Source organism: Sceloporus occidentalis, unplaced genomic scaffold (assembly GCF_023333645.1).
Source record: "Sceloporus occidentalis isolate IW3139 unplaced genomic scaffold, rSceOcc1.0.p SCAF_39, whole genome shotgun sequence".
Classification (NCBI taxonomy): domain Eukaryota; kingdom Metazoa; phylum Chordata; class Lepidosauria; order Squamata; family Phrynosomatidae; genus Sceloporus; species Sceloporus occidentalis.
This window is the reverse complement of record NW_028317019.1, coordinates 6,451,629-6,470,384: the sequence shown is the minus strand read 5'-3', so window position 1 is coordinate 6,470,384 and position 18,756 is coordinate 6,451,629. Positions and strand designations below refer to the sequence as shown.

The 18,756-nt window shown below is 43.3% G+C and overlaps 2 protein-coding genes across 3 annotated transcripts in view; both read right to left on the bottom strand.

Annotated features, from left to right (window-relative positions):
- Positions 1–18,756, bottom strand: part of LOC149290483 (uncharacterized) — a 426,035-nt gene that overhangs the window by 244,402 nt on the left and 162,877 nt on the right. The window lies entirely within an intron of this gene.
- On the bottom strand, positions 7,245–18,064 carry LOC149290489 (uncharacterized). Of its 2 annotated transcripts, none has more exons than XM_089489238.1 (4): positions 17,983–18,064; positions 16,309–16,482; positions 11,105–11,259; positions 7,245–8,358 (listed from the first exon to the last, which is right to left on the bottom strand). In XM_089489238.1, the coding sequence occupies exons 3-4, from the start codon at positions 11,151–11,153 to the stop codon at positions 7,625–7,627; spliced, it is 783 nt and encodes a 260-aa protein (XP_089345364.1). In that variant the 5' UTR covers positions 11,154–11,259; positions 16,309–16,482; positions 17,983–18,064; the 3' UTR covers positions 7,245–7,624. The 2 variants fall into 2 exon arrangements, with proteins under 2 accessions (XP_089345364.1, XP_089345363.1); XM_089489237.1 differs by having other exon boundaries at positions 11,105–11,225.

The window sequence follows — 18,756 nt, the reverse complement described above, 5'->3', positions numbered from 1 at the left end:
GGAGACCACCATTGTTCTTGGGCAGCGCAAGGGAAAAAGTTTTAAAGGGGCTTGGGCGCTTTAAATGTGCACATAAGCTTTCTGCCGCCGCTGCTTAGCGCTGCAGCTGCGCAGCTGTGCATCCGCCAGCCGGCAAAAGAAAAAAAAAAGCCCCGTTTTTGGCTGCCTGTGAGGAAGCTGCCTCTCTCTTTGCAGCGTCCTCCGAGGAGGCGGTTTGGAAACTGCGGGTCAGAAACGGCCCCAGGTGAGGCGTCTTCACTGCCCCCCCATGTGGAAGCCCCATACACCTGAGCCACGCCCCCGGGGTGGGCGGTCTGGAGGCTCCGTATTCAGCAGAATACACCTCCAAGACGTCTTCCCCTGCCCTTCTGTATCCCGCCTAAGTCTCCCTTTGAAGAAAAACATTTCCGACAATGCTGGCATTTGTATGTAGTGATTAGAGAAACCCATGTTTTTCTTCTCGTTAACTGAGAGCTTGAGGAGAACTTTTTAAAAAAATATTCGTTCCACAAATCTCTCTTTCAAAGGGTGATTTCTTCTCTCCCTTTCAGCAACTAGCGAAATATTTTTCACAGATGTCTCTGAATGACAATAAAAGACAAGGTGAATAATTACGCTAATTACTTTGCATTTCAAACTCAATTACCATGTCAAAAGGAAGTTTGGCAGAGGTTTAAACAACATTCCTATGCTTAAAAAAACATTAAGGCACATACACAAAAGGGAAAAATAAACAGTCCCAACAAGAAATGCTAGTTGAGGGGACCCTCAAGGACTATCCAGTCCAACCCCCTTCTCCTATGAAGTAATACATAGGAATACATGGCATACTAGAGGACATGTATTATTATTATTATTATTATTATTATTATTATTATTAACCTTTATTTATAAAGCACTGCAAATTTACACAGTGCAGTACATACAATCTTTTTAATCGGACGGTTCCCTGCCCTCAGGCTTACAATCTAACAAGACACAACACAAAAGGAGAAGGGAATAGTGGTGAGGAAGGGACCTCTCTAGTAGCATGTCCTAGAGGACATGTAGTCTGACCCCTGTTCAATATCAGGATGTCACTGGAAGATGGGACAAACTGAGGGTTTTCTTGGCATAAAGAGGAGTTTTGCCATGGGATGCCCCTCAAGCTGAGACAGTGTGACCCACCAGGGACGTAGCCAGGATTTTGGGAAGGGGGGGTCAAGACTAAGTGTCACCATTTTGAGAGGCTAAGAGCCCCCCCAAGACACAAAAAGAGGGTCGAGCGTTTACCCTTGACACCTCGATGGCACCACTTTAACTTCCGTTATGGCTTCGTGCTATGGAATCTTGGGATCTGTAGTTTTGAGGACCTGTTGAGTCATCTGTCAGGTTCTGCAACAAACTACAAATCCCAGCATTTCACAACATGGAGCCAAGGGCAGTTAAAGTGGCCAGCTGGATTATTTTTTCAGTGCAGATGCAAACTGAGTCCTTCCTCTGAAGGTGTTTACATCAGATAAATTCATCTCGATCAAGCAAAGTGCAGCTGCTCAAGCAATGAGCGGCAGCCACTCTGTTCATGCTCAGAGGCACTCTGCTCATGCTTTGAGACACTGTATTCCAACTTCTGAGCTGAGTTAAGAACCCAGGCTGCATCCACACATTTCATTCCCACTTCCAAGAGGGATTTTTAATTTTAAGACACACACACACACACACACACTTTTTAATTCCAAGACCTACCTACCTACCTATCTATCTATCTATCTATCTATCAACCATAATTTTTAATTCCAAGCCATTATACGTTCCTTTCTTTTTATAATAAACAAACCCCTTTAAGAGAATCCTATTTTGGGAGAAAGGCAGGGTATAAAATCAATCAATAAAAAATTATAGTGCAATAGTCCATCAGTGCATGGCTTGCATTATAAGCCTTTATACCTTTATACATTTAAAAACAATTAAAATCACAGTAGGCTCAGATTGCTATAGAATCATGGAATCATAGAGTTGGAAGAGACCCCAAGAATGGCTATCCAGTCCTACCCCATTTTGCCATGCAGGAACTCCCAGTCAAAGCATCCTCAACAAATTATGTAATGGAGGTGTCCATCTACATTGTAGAAAGATATACTATAGCCTTATTAGACTGCAGTTCCCAGCAGTCTGTGGTGCTCCTCTTTTTTGTTGTTGCAAAAATCCAGAAATGACTGTTTTTGAAAACATGAGTCCATTCTCAGGAGAAATGTCCAGAGTAGAGTCTGAGTCTCCTTTCTCTGGACTTCTGAAACCTAAATTATCAGCTCAGTGTGCAGAAGCACAACATTATTTTAAAAATATTGTGCATTAAATTACCTTCAGTCTATGTCTATGAGATGCATATGAGACATACATGGATCTCATCTCCCAGTATATCCCATTAGACATACTGTATAAAAATATACCAAACTCTGAAATACTCCAAAATACATCTAGTCCTCAGCATTTTGGGTAAGGGATATTATTATTATTATTATTATTATTATTATTATTATTATTGCATGACTTTAGCATCACCATGAGAGAGGTGCAGAGAGAGAGAGTTGGTCATGTCTTGCCTCTGAGGCTGAGAGAATGTGACCCTCACAAAAGAGAATGTGGGAGAATGAGGATCTGCTGAACTTTCCCCCTGCCATTCGCTTCTCCTTTTGTCTCTTGTCCCTTTAGATTGCAAGCCTGAGGGCAGGGAAATATCTAGTCATTTGTAAGCTGCTCTGATAGCCTTTTGGCTGAAGAGCTGGGCATAAATAATAATAATAATAATAATAATTATTATTATTATTATTATTATTATTATTATTATTATTATTGGCAAGGAGAGTGCAGAATTTCCAGGAATGAGAGAGTGTGACTTACCCAATGTCACCCTGTGGATTTACATGGCTGAGCTGGGATCCTCCCAGTTCACCATAGAAATTCACTGGCTGACCTTGGGCGAGTCACATCCTCTCAGCTTCAACTCCAACTCCTAGGTATTCCTTCATGGTAGGTTTTATTCATGGCAGAATTCTTGCCATCACACCCTACTCTGCTCCTAATTGAGGATTCCTGCTTGGCAGAAGAGCATTGCCACTTGGCACCCGACCCCTCCCCTTCTCATCTGTAAGGGTCACACTATCTCAGCTTCAGGGGCATCCCATGACAAAACTCCTCTTTATGCCAATAAAACCCTCGGTTTGTCCCATCTTCCAGTGTCATCCTGATGAGACAGTGTGACCCACTTGGCTGTTGATGTTTGTTGCCTTCTGGTGGGCACTCTCAGTGCTTTGGGAGGACCCTGGCAAAACGGGGCAAGAAGGGGGGGGGATGTGGGTTTTGTGTGTGTTTAGAGGGCTCTTGCAATGAGGACATGCCAGTGTCTTCCTCTGAGACCCAGAGAGTGTGACTTGCCCAAGGCCTCCCAGAGGGCTCCTATGGCCATCCAAGCCCTGAGCTCCCTTTCCCCATGACCTCTTGGAAACATGGCTGTTGTCGTGTGTTGTGACTTTTAGGACTCTCCTGGCATGCAAGGCTTGTTGGGGGGGGGGGGGGGCAGTGCCTCCCTTTGAGGCTGAGAGTCTGTGCCAGGGATATAAGAAAACAACAACAACAACAACAGTATCTGGGTATTTGTGAGACATTTAGCCTTCTTTGTCAGAGAGCTCTGGTGGCACAACATACTACAAATCCCAGGAGTTTCCATAGCATTAAAGTATTGTCGAACTGGATTATTTCTGCAGTGTGCAGCCTTATTAGACTGCAGTTCCCAGCAGTCTGTGGTGCTATCAGAGCAGCTTACAGATTGTTAGACATTTCCCTGCCCTCTCTCTCTGCACCTCTCCCATGGTGATGCTAAGAGGTCATGCAATAATAATAATAATAATTGGCACATTCTCTCAGCCTCAGCGACAGGGCATGACAAACATCTCTCTCCAGCTCTCTCAAGGTGATGCTAAGGCAAACCTACGTTTATTTTGCATTGTGTGTGTGTGTGTGTGTGTGTGTGCTTGAATTTCTTGGCCTTGGAGAACCCAAATCAATGTCTCCACTGCAAGGTAGTCTCCAGATCATAGTGATGTAACTGTATTTCATCAAAGTGATTAGTCATTTTTTTATCATCAAAATACCTGTCTTACTCCAAAAAACTGTGGCCAAGACCTTTCCTGCTAAGTTTTGAGATTTGAAGTTATTCTCTTCTGTGAGAATTTGAATGTCAGAGCATGGCATAAAGGGCAGAAGCCTCACCTTTTGTTATCTTTTGTTTTTCAAAGCAAAGCTGTGATTAAGCAAAGTTGGAGCAAATCACCCTAACAAAGGAAATAGCCTCCAGGATGAATGGTAGCTTTTCTTACACAAAATATGCAAATAGTGGCCATCGAGAGTCAGATGAAGGTTTCTTCTCTCTCTTTCATTTCGAAATGACTAGCCATCAAAATTCTTACTCATTGATCGAGAACTGCTCAGAATTTCTCTCTCTAAAATGTTATAGAAATTGTCGAATTAGGCATATTTCTCCTAATTTTCGAATTTTGGAGAATATTCTTTACATCCCTACCTTCAACTTGACCACTAGCGAACCTGTTGAAGGTTTACATGATGAAGAGAGTACTGCCTGATATTTCCTATGATTCTTCTTCTGAGTTTCACTTAATTTGCTGAGGTAAAATTGTATTTATTTGTTAGACCGTTCTTATACTTAAAACAAAAATCTTCTCCAGACAAAGGACTTGGAAAGAAGAAAGGTCCCTCCCCAAAATTGTCTGGCCTTAAGATGAATGGCAAAGGGATCATGCGAAATGAAGAAGAGACGGCGATTGTGAACCAGACAATTCTTTCGGACCCAGAGGAAGGAGCCAAGTGAGTCTGGGACACTTTTATGCAATAGGTTCTTGGCCTTAGGAGAAAAGCCGCGATATGGAAAAGGGGCACCACCTCATCTTTCTACTCTTTGTTCAAATGGACAGGTTTTCTCTGACCTATGGAGTCAAAGCAGCCTATTGAATGCGGATTGGAGGATGATTCACATTTGCCGCTGGGATCTTACTGGCATGGCTACAGAAACATGGATCTCATAGAATCAGATGATGACCTGGAACTAACTGACAAGGTACAGAAGAAGCCTATGCACTTTCCATGTGTTTTAGAGTTTGGCAGCGTGTTCGCATCTGGCTGTCTTGGAAAGAGAGTTAGTTATTCCTCCCCACTGAGAATTTATCCTTAAAGTAACGGAGGTCAGGGCAGGGGAACATTAAATCCACCCCAAACTTTTTACTCAACTCTCTTCCCCCCAATAAATTCAATGTCTTGGACAGTCAAGATTAAAACCAACATGGATTCAATGTCCCACTAAGATGAAAGCCACTAAGGGGGTTGGATACAATGGGACACAGACCTTTGTCTTTAGTGAGAGCCATTCAATGAATTTTAGGAGGCACGTCAAGACAGATCTAGGAGTCCAAGTAGACAACAAATTGAACAATTTTAATGGAATGTTTTTACTGTTTTACTGTTTTTATACTATCATTGTTTAATTCAGTTTTAGTATAGGGATCGGTAGAGTGGGCATAGGGATTGATTTCTTTTGGATTTTATTGTAACCTATGTATTTTATTGTTGTAACTCACCCAGTTTCTCCGTGATAGGGTGTGCTAGAAATAATAATAATAATAATAATAATAATGCTGGCATCCAAGTTGGCTCTTATCTGAGAGATTTTATCTGTGAAATGGTCATTTAAAGCATCAGATGAGCTGTGGTAGGATCTAATAATGCATTCCGAGAGGTGGATTTGTGGATCAGGTCCCAGATGCTCCCCTCCCCACTTCAGCAGTCCCTTTATGCTTCTCTACCCTTGGCATTTTCCCTCCCTCCCTTCCTCCTTCCTTCCTTCCTTCTCATCCTTTAACCTACATCCCTTCAAGGGGGTCCAAGGCCCTTTCAGCATTTTCTCTGAACCGGGAGGGGGGTAATCTTTCTGGGGCTGAGGGTCTTTCTGCTGGTCCTCCTTCGCAGGGTCGTTGTGAAGGAAAATCCAGATCTTGTGGGCCTCTAAGCCTAGTTCCCAAGTTGCCAAGGGGGTGTCCCTCTCCCCAGAAGGGGCTTTGGGTCCCTCCATCTGCCTTCTCTTGGCTCTTCTCTCCCCCCCAGACAGAGCCCCCTCCCCCAATACTCCAGGGAAAAATCCTCCCACATGAAAAATGTTGTTTCCAATGCTATTCTGTCTGATGCTCTTTGTATGGCACAAAAATATTCTCCAAATGAGGCATCAGAATGGAGGGTCTTTCCTCTTCCCCACTTTCCAGGAGGGAGGGGGCTCCTCAAAGTCCTTTTTACCTTTGAATCCTGATCCCCTCTATGCCATACCTCTCTCCAAGTGTACCTCCTGCCCTCTTTTCTTATAATAACCCCCCTAGTACCTGGGCCCCAAGGAATCCTCCGAGGAGGAAGCAGTGAAGGAAAGAGGGAGAGGAGGCCTAGCAGGCCCCCTGCCTTTCTTTGGGGGAGAAGAGGGCCTTCTTTCCTACTTATAACCCCCAAAGGGCCCCCCAGAAGACCCTCCAGCCATTCCTCCGAAGGAATGAGAGCTCTCCCCACTTCCCTCCCTCCCTCATAACAGACTGTAAAAGTAGCAATGGCTTCAGGTCTGAGACTGCGCATGCACACTTACATCTAAAGGACCCTTCTGATCATGTGCAGGGATCACCAGGTTCTTACTGCTGCTGCAGTTTATTCCACTCGCAGCCTTTGAGGGAATGGAAGGAGAGCGCCGGGGTTCAGCAGCCTCCCCTTCCTTCCTTCCTTCCTTCCTTCCTTCCTTTGATGAGATTTTGAAGAAGCCACAATGGAGCCCAGAAAAGGCAGGAAAGGAAGGCTCTGCTTTGGAAATAGTCTCTCTGTGAATACTGTATAGATATATATAGACATATATATAGATGTATGTGTGTTTGCCTCTGCTGTTCTTATGTCTGGGAATGGAGCTGAGGACTGAGGAGAGAAGAAAGTGTCAGTTTTGTGCAAATTCTCAACTTCTGTGCATCAAAAAGTCCAGTGTGTTGAAATAGCAAAGACCTTTATTGAAAACACATAGTCAGAAATTCAGTGTTTAAGCCAGAACTTCCCCCCAGGCTAAAGAATATATTGAAACCCCCAAACCTAAAACACCACCTTCTACCAAACCTACCCCCCACCTACAATTCCCACCATCTATCCCCCACTATTAACCAGCCCCACTTTGCCATCCTTCTCACACGCACAATCTCTCCCTGCCCCAGACATTCGAAGAAGCTAGCTCCCTTTCTGTTACTACCGGTCCCCAACTTTCTTCAGCCAACATTCCACAAATTCCAAATGCTATCATTGCTATTCTAGATAGATGCAACAAATCCCAGCCCCCCTCTAACTAACATAAACCAAGACCCATAATCCCCAGCCAAATTTATAAACCAAAGCGATTATCTATACTAGTAGCAATTAAAACCTAAACTTAACAAAACACAACTTTAAAAGACGAACAGACATATGGACAGAAAAACCATACAAATAAAATGATAAGAGCCTTTTCTTAGAACCGCTGGATTGAAAAAAGATTTTTGTATTCCTTCTTTACAAAAATAATGTTCGTTCACTGGTTGGATTTGTGTGGCTTCTCTCCTGTGTAGCCTCTCTGATGTCTCACTAGGTCTGACCTCGAAGAAAAGCATTTTCCACAATGCTGGCATTTGTGTGGCTTCTCTCCTGTGTGGCCTCTCTGATGTCTCACTAGGTCTGACTTCCGAGAAAAACATTTCCCACAATGCTGGCATTTGTATGGCTTCTCTCCAGTGTGGATTCTCTGATGTGTCACTAGGTGTGACTTCCGAGAAAAACATTTCCCACAATGCTGGCATTTGTATGGCTTCTCTCCAGTGTGGACTCTCTGATGCATCACTAGGACTGACTTCCGAGAAAAACATTTCCCACAATGCTGGCATTTGTATGGCTTCTCTCCTGTGTGGCCTCTCCGATGTTTCACTAGGATTGACATCCAAGAAAAACATTTCCCACAATGCTGGCATTTGTATGGCTTCTCTCCCGTGTGGACTCTCTGATGTCTCACTAGGTCTGACTTCAAAGAAAAACATTTTCCACAATGCTGGCATTTGTGTGGCTTCTCTCCTGAGTGGATTCTCTGGTGTATCAGTAGGGCTGACTGCCAAGAAAAACAGATCCCACAATGCTGGCATTTGTATGGCTTCTCTCCTGAGTGGACTCTCTGGTGTGTCAGTAGGGTTGACTGCTGAGAAAAACAGTTCACACAATGCTGGCAGTTGTATGGCTTCTCTGATGTGTGGACTCTCTCATGACTGATAAGTTCTTCTGTAAAGAAGGATAACGACAGATAATACTGAATATCAGAGTTAAGAGAGAAAGGTTTTAGCCCAAGATTTAGCCCTACGTTCATGCGTCCCTATTTGATATTAAATTAATAAAGTTGGGGTGGGTGACTTGAGCATGACCCTGTTGCAGATGCCCAAATCCATGAAATGATTATATCCTTACTCACAGGAGTTGGCAAAGAAGAGGTTGTGGGGAACTATCTTCAGTAGAAACAGATAGTCATACAGACTGTTGAAAAAAGATTCCTTTAAACATGTGTATAAATATTTTGATTGAAAAGTGGCATCTTATCCTGTGAGACGGCCAGAAAGTGCTGTGTCTGAGCACATGGCATGATGCAAGCTAACTGCAGCGGATGCTTCATGCTGTGTGGCACCAGGAGATGGATCACAACCAATAGAGTATACAGCTCACATGTGGATTGCTGTGGATAGGATTGGATTGGAGTTGTGTATACAAGAGATGGTGAACATGATGGAAGTCAGAGAGGAGGGCTTGCAAATATTTTTATTATTTTGCAACTCAAAATAGAGAACCTCCAAAGATTTCAATGAAATCAGCTGTGTCTGTGACTTACTTTTAAGTGTGAAAAGTGGGCAGTGCACTGCCAATACCATAAGGGTTGATGGAACCTGTGTACGTGGCTGGCGTGGCCGCTCCATTGCGCAGAGCCCCATTCATTTAAATAGGGCTCAAGAATACACGGAATTCTGCAAACTCTGGGGGTGGAGTGTGTCCAGAATGGGATGGCTCCTGAGGTCACTGTTGCACCAACCTCTCCTTTGAGCTATTGAAATTCCCCTAAAAGCATAGCACTTGGGAGTGTCCTCCCCAGACTCCAGCATTTCGGGTAACAAAGGGCCTCTGGAATCAACCATGGAGCTAAGCAAGCTCAGGTTGGAAAAGAAACATTGGACAAAAAGGAATTTTTGTGTTGCCCTTTCCTCTCTTCATAGACATTGCTCATAATTTCAAAATGGAGCCCCTTAACATGTTTGAAAACAAGGACCTGAACTGGTTCTCACCAGTTCAGTTCTTAAAATCTCAGGTTGGTGGCTGCCTCCCAATCCCCCAGGCCCCTCTCCTGGCCCTTCCCAGAGGTCCTTTCCTCTCCGCACAGAGCTAGGTGATCCTGGCTTTACTCCCGCCTTCCCCTCCTGGCTTCCATCTGCCAGATCTCCTTCCCTTTTGCCCTCCGCTCTCCAGCCTTCCCTCTTGCCCATCTGCACCACTTCAGCATCTCATTTTCAGCATCTCTTCCCTGCTTTTCTATTTTTTCACTTTCCCTCTGTCTATCACAGACACATACCCACAGAATGTGATGCATAAAAGGGATACTTTGAGGCCCATTTGTTGAGAAAGGCAGGATAATCAATATACAAATAACTCATTGGCAAAGGCAGTGCAAGGGGGCTGGGACCTGGACTCCAGTTTTGGTGAGGGTCAAGCACCAGGGAGCAGCCTTAAAACATTTATAAGACAGGCATGGACTACTGATGGGGTTTGGAGGAGATCTCAGTGGCAACCCCACATTTTATTGCCTGGTGGGGAATGAAATAATATTTTGCCCCTCAGCATCCCACAGCATCCCTTTGGGGAAGTGGAGGCCGTTTTGCCACTATTGGGTCCTCTCTGAGTCATTGCAGGCCCAAGGGAGGGCTTTCCCCCAAGAAGACTCTCCAGAACGTTAAAAGGATGGAAGAAGGGCCAAAAAAGGTAGGAAACTTGCTCAGGGATGTGCTGAGTACCATTTGGGTGTGAAAAGCATTAATCTCCATGGCTTCTTCCCATAAAATCCTAGAATTGGCAGTTTAGGATGGAGTAATTAGAATCCTTAGAACCTGGAGAGCAATAGTACCTCACTGAACTACAGATTCAAATATTCTACATTATGTAGCTATCACAATTAAACTACGCTTGAAAGGAATCTATGACTCCTAGTAGACCGCAAGTTGAACATGGGCCAACAGTGTGATGTGGCAGCTAAAAAGGCCCATGTGATTCTAGGCTGCATCAACACAAGAATAGTTTCTAGATCAAGGGAAGTAATAGTGCCACTCTATTCTGCTTTGGTCAGGCCTCACTTGGAATAATCCTGTGTCCAGTTCTGAGGCCCACAGTTGAAAATGGATGTTGACAAACTGAAGCATGCCCAAAGGAGGGTAACCAAAGTGGTGAATGATCTGGAAACCATCAAACTCTACCAGGAGCAGCTTAGAGAGCTTGTTATGTTTAGCCTGGAGAAAAGAAGATTATTATTATTATTAATTATTAACTTTTATTTATGAAGCGCTGTAAATTTACACAGGATAAAGAGTGTATATGATATCCATGTTTAAATTTTTGAAAGATTGACATGTTGCGCAAGGAGTAGGCTTGCCTTTTGCTGCTACAGAGAAAAGGAGACACCACAATGGATGCAAGCCACAGGGAAAGAGGCTGCACCTAAACATTAGGAGGAACTTGGTGACAGTGGAATATACTCCCTTAGAGTTAAGTGGAGTCCTCTTCTTTGGAGGTCTTTAAAGAGAGGCTGGATGGCCATCTCTTGGGGGTGATTTGAATGTGTATTCCTGCAGGGCAGAAGGGGGTTGAACTGGATGGCCCTTGTGATCTATTCCAACTCTATGATTCTGTAATTCTAGTGCAACCATAGCGACATGATAATATACTATGAAAGGGCCCTCAGTCTTTATAGAAAGGAGAATGGATTCCGGTTCCTTACCCACAGAGGCCACATTCTGATAATTCTCCATCATCACATAACTGTACATAAGTCTCTGTTTCTTCGTCAACAGTTTCCATTCCTCCTCCGTGAAATATACTGCCACATCTGCAAAGGTCACCTGAAATAGAAAATAGCTCTCATCCAGAGAGAGACTAAGCAAAAGGGGAGGAAAGCACATGGTGCATCTAATATTATGTCATCACTTCAGAATTCAGTCCAGGAAATAAACTTTAAATTATGTTAGCAAGCAAAAAGCTACTGTCTTTTTTATTTTATGAATATATATATATCTTTTTTTTACAAAGCTTGCATGTTTACAACAAGATACATAAAAATATATATCAACAAGCTATAAATCTGTTATATATTAGGCTTATACCTGATAACTCTCCACAAGAAACTGTATAATTTTATCTTTTAATACAACATCTTATTCCCCTATCTCTAGGTATGAATAGAAAGGTTTTGTTTCTTGTACCTCTCCTTACTGAGCAGCCGCTAAATAAAGTCTGACAGCTTCCCAATCCTTTTCCCATTTAACCATATCCTTCTTGTTTATTAATGCTGTTAATCTGTCTAGATCTTTCAATTCCCGTATTTTGTTTTGCCAAGTCTCTATTTGTGGGTTTATAGGTAATTTCCAGTTCTTTGCTATTATCCTTCCGGCAGCCAATATTAAGTATAATAATATTTCCCAATATTTCCTTTCTTCCTCTGGGTCTAGTAATGAAGTCTTGTTTAACAGATATATTTCTGGTCCAAATTCAAAATCTGTTTTTAATATTAACTTTATTTCCAAATGAATCTTGACCCAAAAAGACTTTATATATGTGCATTGCCACCACATATGCAAATATGTACCGATTTTTTTTTGGCATCTCCAACACCGATTATCCTTTAATTTATAATTTTTTCTAGTGAGAATGGTGTTTGATACCATCTATTTACAACTTTAAAATAATTTTCTTTTATTTTTTGTGCTACAGTAATTATTTTGTTTTTAATCCAGCTTTCCCCCATTTTTCCAACCCATTTTATCATACAATCTTTAATTTCCACTTCTTCAAGGGATCTTTTCAGTAAGATGTTATATATTTTACATAATATATTTTTTCAGCTTCTTTCATTAATATTCGTTATATTCTTTTTCAAAACCAAATAAACTCTTATCCTTTGTAAATCTGGCTTGGTAGACCTATTGTGACAAGGTCTATCATGCACATGATGAATTGGCCACAAGGCCATGAAGGTTCATGTTGCCAATCTCTTCCTTTTAGTTGGTTTCAAGGTGCTACAAGATTCCTTTGCATACTGTTGGGCATGCTTTGATGGTGAATTCCTGCATGGCAGGAGGTTGGACTTGATGGTCCTTGTGGTCTCTTCCAACTCTACGATTCTATGATTCCTTCTTTAAGTTGAATATAATTCAACCAATTCATATGGCCTATTTTAGTTATGATTTCTTCCTTTAACCTTAATATAACGTTTCCTTCATTATCATGAGTTAATATGTCTCTGTACCTTATCCATTTCTGATCTTTTCCCCATTGGCCTAAAAAAGCATCCTGTGGGGAAACCCAAAGTGGAAGTCCAATGTAAAACATTTTTTCAGTTAGCCAGTTATTAATGAAAGGTTTCCTCAATAGATATTCATTAAAGACTTTGTCTCGTTTGTCCATCATATGAGACGTATACAGAAAAGCTACTGCCTTTGAGATCCAGTTTGTCTCGAATCTTTTAAATATAATTTAAAATATAATAAAAAATATAATTTAGGTCATGGCTGGGATATTGAGGATGGATTAGGATACTGACTATCCCAAGACATATAGTACATTTACCTACAAAATAATTATGGTGCATTTAGCCATTTTTTGCCAAATTTCGGAGGCAAATGTCATTTTTAAAAACCAGTTCTGGGGAGTACTCTGGACTTGAGGTCCACTGGGCCCATGCTCAATTTAGATCCAGAGATGGTCTGCCATATCCCCAACGTTTCACAGACAGGAAAAGCAAGGAACATGTGGACAACCAACATCAGAAAGTGGTGAGGATGGCCAAAGTTGTTTATGAGGAAGATCACATAAGCTAGAAAGGGCACAGCAGTTTGTTTTTGCCTCAGCCTCCTGGCAAGGGAAGACCCTGGCAACTTATCTCCTCTCCTCTTTCCCCTTTTCTGTTGATGGGGTGCAAACTCCTTGGAAGTCATTTTGCAGCAACTGAAGTGAGTTGAGGAGAAGGGGGAAAGTGGGAGGAGGAGAGAGAAACCGGGACATTTTTGAAAGCCCCTGAAAAAGTGGGGTGACAGAGGATTAACCTGAACTTTCTCTGCCAAACTGGGACAATATGTTCTCTACTCACTTTCATGAGCTGCGCCAGCAGTGACACAAATGAAACTAATACAACAAAGCAAATATGATATAATAGGCATCACTGAAACCTGGTGGGATGAGTCTCATGATTGGAATGTGGAAATAGAGGGGTATAACCTTTTTAAGAGAAATAGGCCAAACAAGAAAGGAGGAGGAATAGCACTATATGTCAGAGATATTTACACCAGTGAAGAGATCCTGGACATCAATCATGGAAGCCAGGTGGAGAGCATCTGGATAAGAATCAAAGGGGAGGGAAACAACAAGGATGTTACAGTGGGAGTCTACTACAGACCCCCAAGTCAGACTGAGGAATTGGATGATGCCTTTCTAGAACAGATGACCACACACTCAGAAAGGAGAGATGTAGTAGTGATGGGCGACTTCAACTACCCTGATATTTGCTGGAAGTCAAACTCAGCAAAATCCTCAAGGTCTAGCAAATTCCTCACTTGCCTGGAAGACAATTTCATGGTCCAAAAGGTGGAAGAGGCAACAAGGGGGTCAGCTATTTTAGATCTGATCCTAACCAACAAGGATGACTTGGTTAATGGGGTGCAAGTGGTGGGATCATTAGGTGGAAGTGACCATGTTCTCCTGGAGTTTGTAATACAGTGGAAAGGAGAAGCCAGGCATAGTCAGACACGCATCCTAGACTTTAGGAGAGCGGATTTCAGTAAACTTAGAGAAGTATTGAGGGCGATTCCATGGTCAGAAATACTAAAAGATAAAGGAGTTCAGGATGGATGGGAGTTTCTCAAAAGAGAGATACTGAAGGCACAATTTCAAACAGTTCCAGTGAGAAAGAAAAACGGGAGGTGTCTCAAGAAACCAGGATGGATGACTAAGGAACTTTCAACTGAGCTAAGTTTGAAACGGAACATGTATAAGAAATGGAAAAAGGGGGAAATCACAAAAAAGGAATTCAAAGAAATAGCAGGCATGTGTAGGGGTAAAGTCAGAAAAGCTAAAGCGCAGAATGAACTCAGGCTTGCTAGAGAGGTTAAGAACAATAAAAAGGGTTTTTTTGGATATGTCCGCAGCAAAAGGAAGAAGAAGGAAACGGTAGGGTCACTGCGTGGAGAAGATGGCAAAATGCTAACAGAAGACAGAGAAAAGGCAGAATTACTCAACACCTTCTTTGCCTCAGTCTTCTCAGAAAAGGCAAAGGGTGCTCAACCTGAGGATAATGGAGCAGAGGACAGAATAGGGGAATTTCAGCACAGAATAAGTAAAGAGATAGTAGAGGAACACCTTATTGATCTAAATGAATTTAAGTCTCCGGGACCAGATGAACTCCATCCAAGGGTATTAAAAGAACTGGCAAATGTAATATCGGAGCCATTGGCAATAATCTTTGAAAACTCCTGGAGAACAGGAGAGATCCCAGCTGACTGGAGGAGGGCAAACGTTGTCCCCATCTTCAAAAAGGGGAAAAAAGAGGATCCCAACAATTATCGTCCAGTTAGTCTGACATCAGTTCTAGGAAAGATTCTGGAGCAGATCATTAAACAGAGAGTCTGTGAACATCTAGAAGGCAATGCCATAATCACAAAAAGTCAACATGGGTTTCAGAGAAACAAGTCATGCCAGACAAACCTAATCTCTTTCTTTGATAAAATTACCAGCTTGGTAGATGAAGGGAATGCTGTGGATATAGTATATCTTGATTTCAGTAAGGCCTTTGACAAGGTTTCCCATGACATTCTTGCAAACAAGCTTGTAAAATGTGGGCTAGACAAAGGAACTGTTAAATGGATCTGTAATTGGTTGACCGGCCGAACCCAAAGGGTGCTCAACAATGGCTCCTTTTCATCCTGGAGAGAAGTGACCAGTGGGGTCCCACAGGGCTCTGTCCTGGGCCCAGTGCTATTCAACATCTTTATCAATGACCTGGATGACAGAATTGGGAGCATACTTATCAAATTTGCAGATGACACCAAATTAGGGGGAATAGCTAATACCCCAGAGGACAGGATCAAGATTCAAAATGACCTGAATAGACTAGAAAGCTGGGCCAAAGCTAACAAAATGAAATTCAACACAGAGAAATGTAAGGTATTGCACTTAGGGCGGAAAAATAAAATGCACAGATATAGGATGGGTGACACCTGGCTGAATGAAACTACGTGTGAAAGGGATCTAGGAGTCCAAGTAGACCAGAAGTTGAACATGAGTGAACAGTGTGATGCGGCAGCTAAAAAGGCCAATGCTATTTTAGGCTGCATCAATAGAAGTATAGTGTCTAGATCAAGAGAAGTAATAGTGCCACTGTATTCTGCTCTGGTCAGGCCCCACCTAGAATATTGTGTCCAGTTCTGGGCACCACAATTCAGAAAGGACATTGAGAAACTGGAGCGTGTCCAAAGGAGGGTGACAAAAATGGTGAAGGGTCTGGAAACCATGCCCTATGAGGAACGACTTAGGGAGCTGGGGATGTTTAGCCTGGAGAAAAGAAGGTTAAGAGGTGATATGATAGCCCTGTTTAAATATTTGAAAGGATGTCATATTGAAGAGGGAGCAAGCTTGTTCTCTGCTGCTCCAGAGAACAGGACCCGGAACAATGGATGGAAGCTACAGGAAAAGAGATTCCACCTGAACATTAGGAGGAACTTCCTGACAGTAAGGGCTGTTCGACAGTGGAATGCACTCCCTCGGAGGGTGATAGAGTCTCCTTCCTTGGAGGTCTTTAAACAGAGGCTGGATGGCCATCTGTCAGGGATGCTTTGAATTGGATTTTCTGCATGGCAGGGGGTTGGACTGGATGGCCCTAGTGGTCTCTTCCAACTCTATGATTCTATGATTCTAATAGTCAGGATGGCGACTCACCAAAGAGGTGTTGTACTTTGACAGCCTCTTTCTCTTGGAGCACAACACCCTCCGCTTGGCCTCTGTGTTGTCCATTAGGTGGGTGGAGAAGTGGGGTCCTGGTGGCCCTGCACTTGGGTCTCTTCCAGTAAAATATGCCCCAAAGCTGTATACAAGGAAGCCGAGATGAAGTTCCTGAGAAAAGAGACTAGGGTTAGGCTTGGTTTGTCAAGAAATCCTGCATCACTCAAAGACACAGAGAACAGCATGCTGCTAGTGAGATACGCAGGTGACATATGCCCCCTTCTCCCTCTGCACCAAACAAAGCCCCCTGGACCTAGCATAGATTCACTGCAGCTCCCCTACAAAACAGACACTCCATGTTAAAATGCTTTTGACGTTGCTATGTTGCGCAGCACGTGAGGCAACACGTTAACATATGCCGCCAGATTCTCCACCTTAACTGTAGTCAGTAGATTGTGAGCTGAAGAAACACCTGTCGCTTTCTCAATGAGCAAAGAGACACTGTAATCTTCTCTCAGATGAGGCTTTTATTCCTATAAGAAGTTCCACTGTGTACAACACTATATACATCGACACTCTCCACCATCCACACCAGTAACAACCCACTCTGAGGCACACACTGTCTGACTCTTCCTCAGTGACAGTTGAGAATGACAGCTGACAGTTGCATCAACATTCCAATGATAACTGTTTAAATGCTGACACATCTAACTGCCACTAGAGCTGTCAATGACTTCCACAACAGCTCCATCTAGTGGCCACATGCATGTCATTTCCTCAGACCTGTTGACCATGGTCCTGACACTCCATGCCTTGTGAGAGTGGAGGGGGGTCAGGGGATGGGGAATTGGAGAGGACCCTGGCTATGTCCCTGTAGCTAGATGTGAAATGAGCGCATCATCTGCTGAAACCTCCTGACCTCCCCAGTGGCCCTCAGAGGAGAATGCCTTCCTTTGGCTTCTGGCTAGAGAAACACAGGTGGATGATTCTCCAATGCCTCGCACCCAACACTCTCATCAGGCATGGAATGAAGATGGAGCATGGCTTCCACAAAGTGGCTTTAAATTAGGTATTTCCAAAAACTCCTCTATTTTGGCTCTAGACATTTGACATCCTTTATACAATTTACCATAGAATTTTTGGAAGGTCTTCTTAATTTTATTTTGGCCAGATGTTAACATTGAATCTTCATTATTTCTGTAATGATCTTTCGTTCTTTTAACTTCCTTATTTTATTAGCAAGCTATCTTCCTGGCTTGTTAGCTTGTTCAAAAGTTCTTTCTTTTAGATATATAAGTTTATTCTGTATTTCCATTGCTTCTTCTGTATAGGTTTATGAGTGAAGATTGCATCCTGGATTATGCTCATTTTTGGGAAGTGAAGACATATGTAAATTCATTATATAAACCCATTGAAACTAACATCTTACAACGCCCTAGTAAATAACACATTCACACACAGTCCCCACACAAAGGACTCACTGGCGCACTGTGTGTCTGGGTCTGGAATCTCACTTCCAACTTCTGGGAAGACAATGCTGCCAGAGACTGAATTTGGGGCTTTATGCCTGCAAAGCATGGGTTCACTCTCTCAGCTGCAACCCTTCCACACAATCCTGGACTGAAGCATTCAAACAAAGGTCCTCTTTCAGCTCCAGGAATAAAGACCTACCTTCAGTACAAGGACACTGACTTCTGCAGCTTCAGAAAGGGCTCTTCTGTAGTTCTTTATGGCCGGAGCCTCCCTGGGTCAGAGGCCGTCCCCTCAGCCGTAGAGAAGGGTTGCTCTGAGTGCGAAGGAGGAGGAGGTCCACAGGGCTGAGGGAGGGAAGGCAATGGGGAAAGGTCAGTGCCAATGGCCATGGAGGGCAGAAGGTGACAATGCCTAGGAAACTCCTCTGAGTCCCAGCCATTCTTGGAATGAGTGGCAGGAGTGAGTCCAGGGGCTGAGGGGTCTCCTTTCCCAAAGGGGGAGGCAAGGACCGGTGGACCCTCCCCATCTAGGGCCCAAAGGGAGGGTCTCTTTCCCAACTCTCTCTCCCAGCCCCCAAAGCCCAGCTTCCCCACTGGCCCTGAGTCCCTGCCTCCCCTTCCTCAGACCCCACAGGCCCCTTCCCTCTTCCTTCCTTCCTTCCTTCACCCCAAAATTTAGGGTAAGAGGCACAAAGGGACACACTTCCTTCCTTTTGGCCCAAGGAGCCTGGCCTCCTTCTGACTCTGGAGCCTCAGAAGAGAAAGAGGAGCCTCTGTTCAACTGAGGCCTCAGAGAAGGTTCCGGAACATTATATCCTACAGTCACAAGCAGCACAAAATGGTAGCAAGAATGCAAAAAGGCTGCCTCTGCCTCAACGCTTGACAGTTTGAGACATTTTCCTGATGCTGTTGAAAGGAGGAACTGATCACCTCCTTAATTACAATCAATAGTGAAAGATGTTGATATTAATAT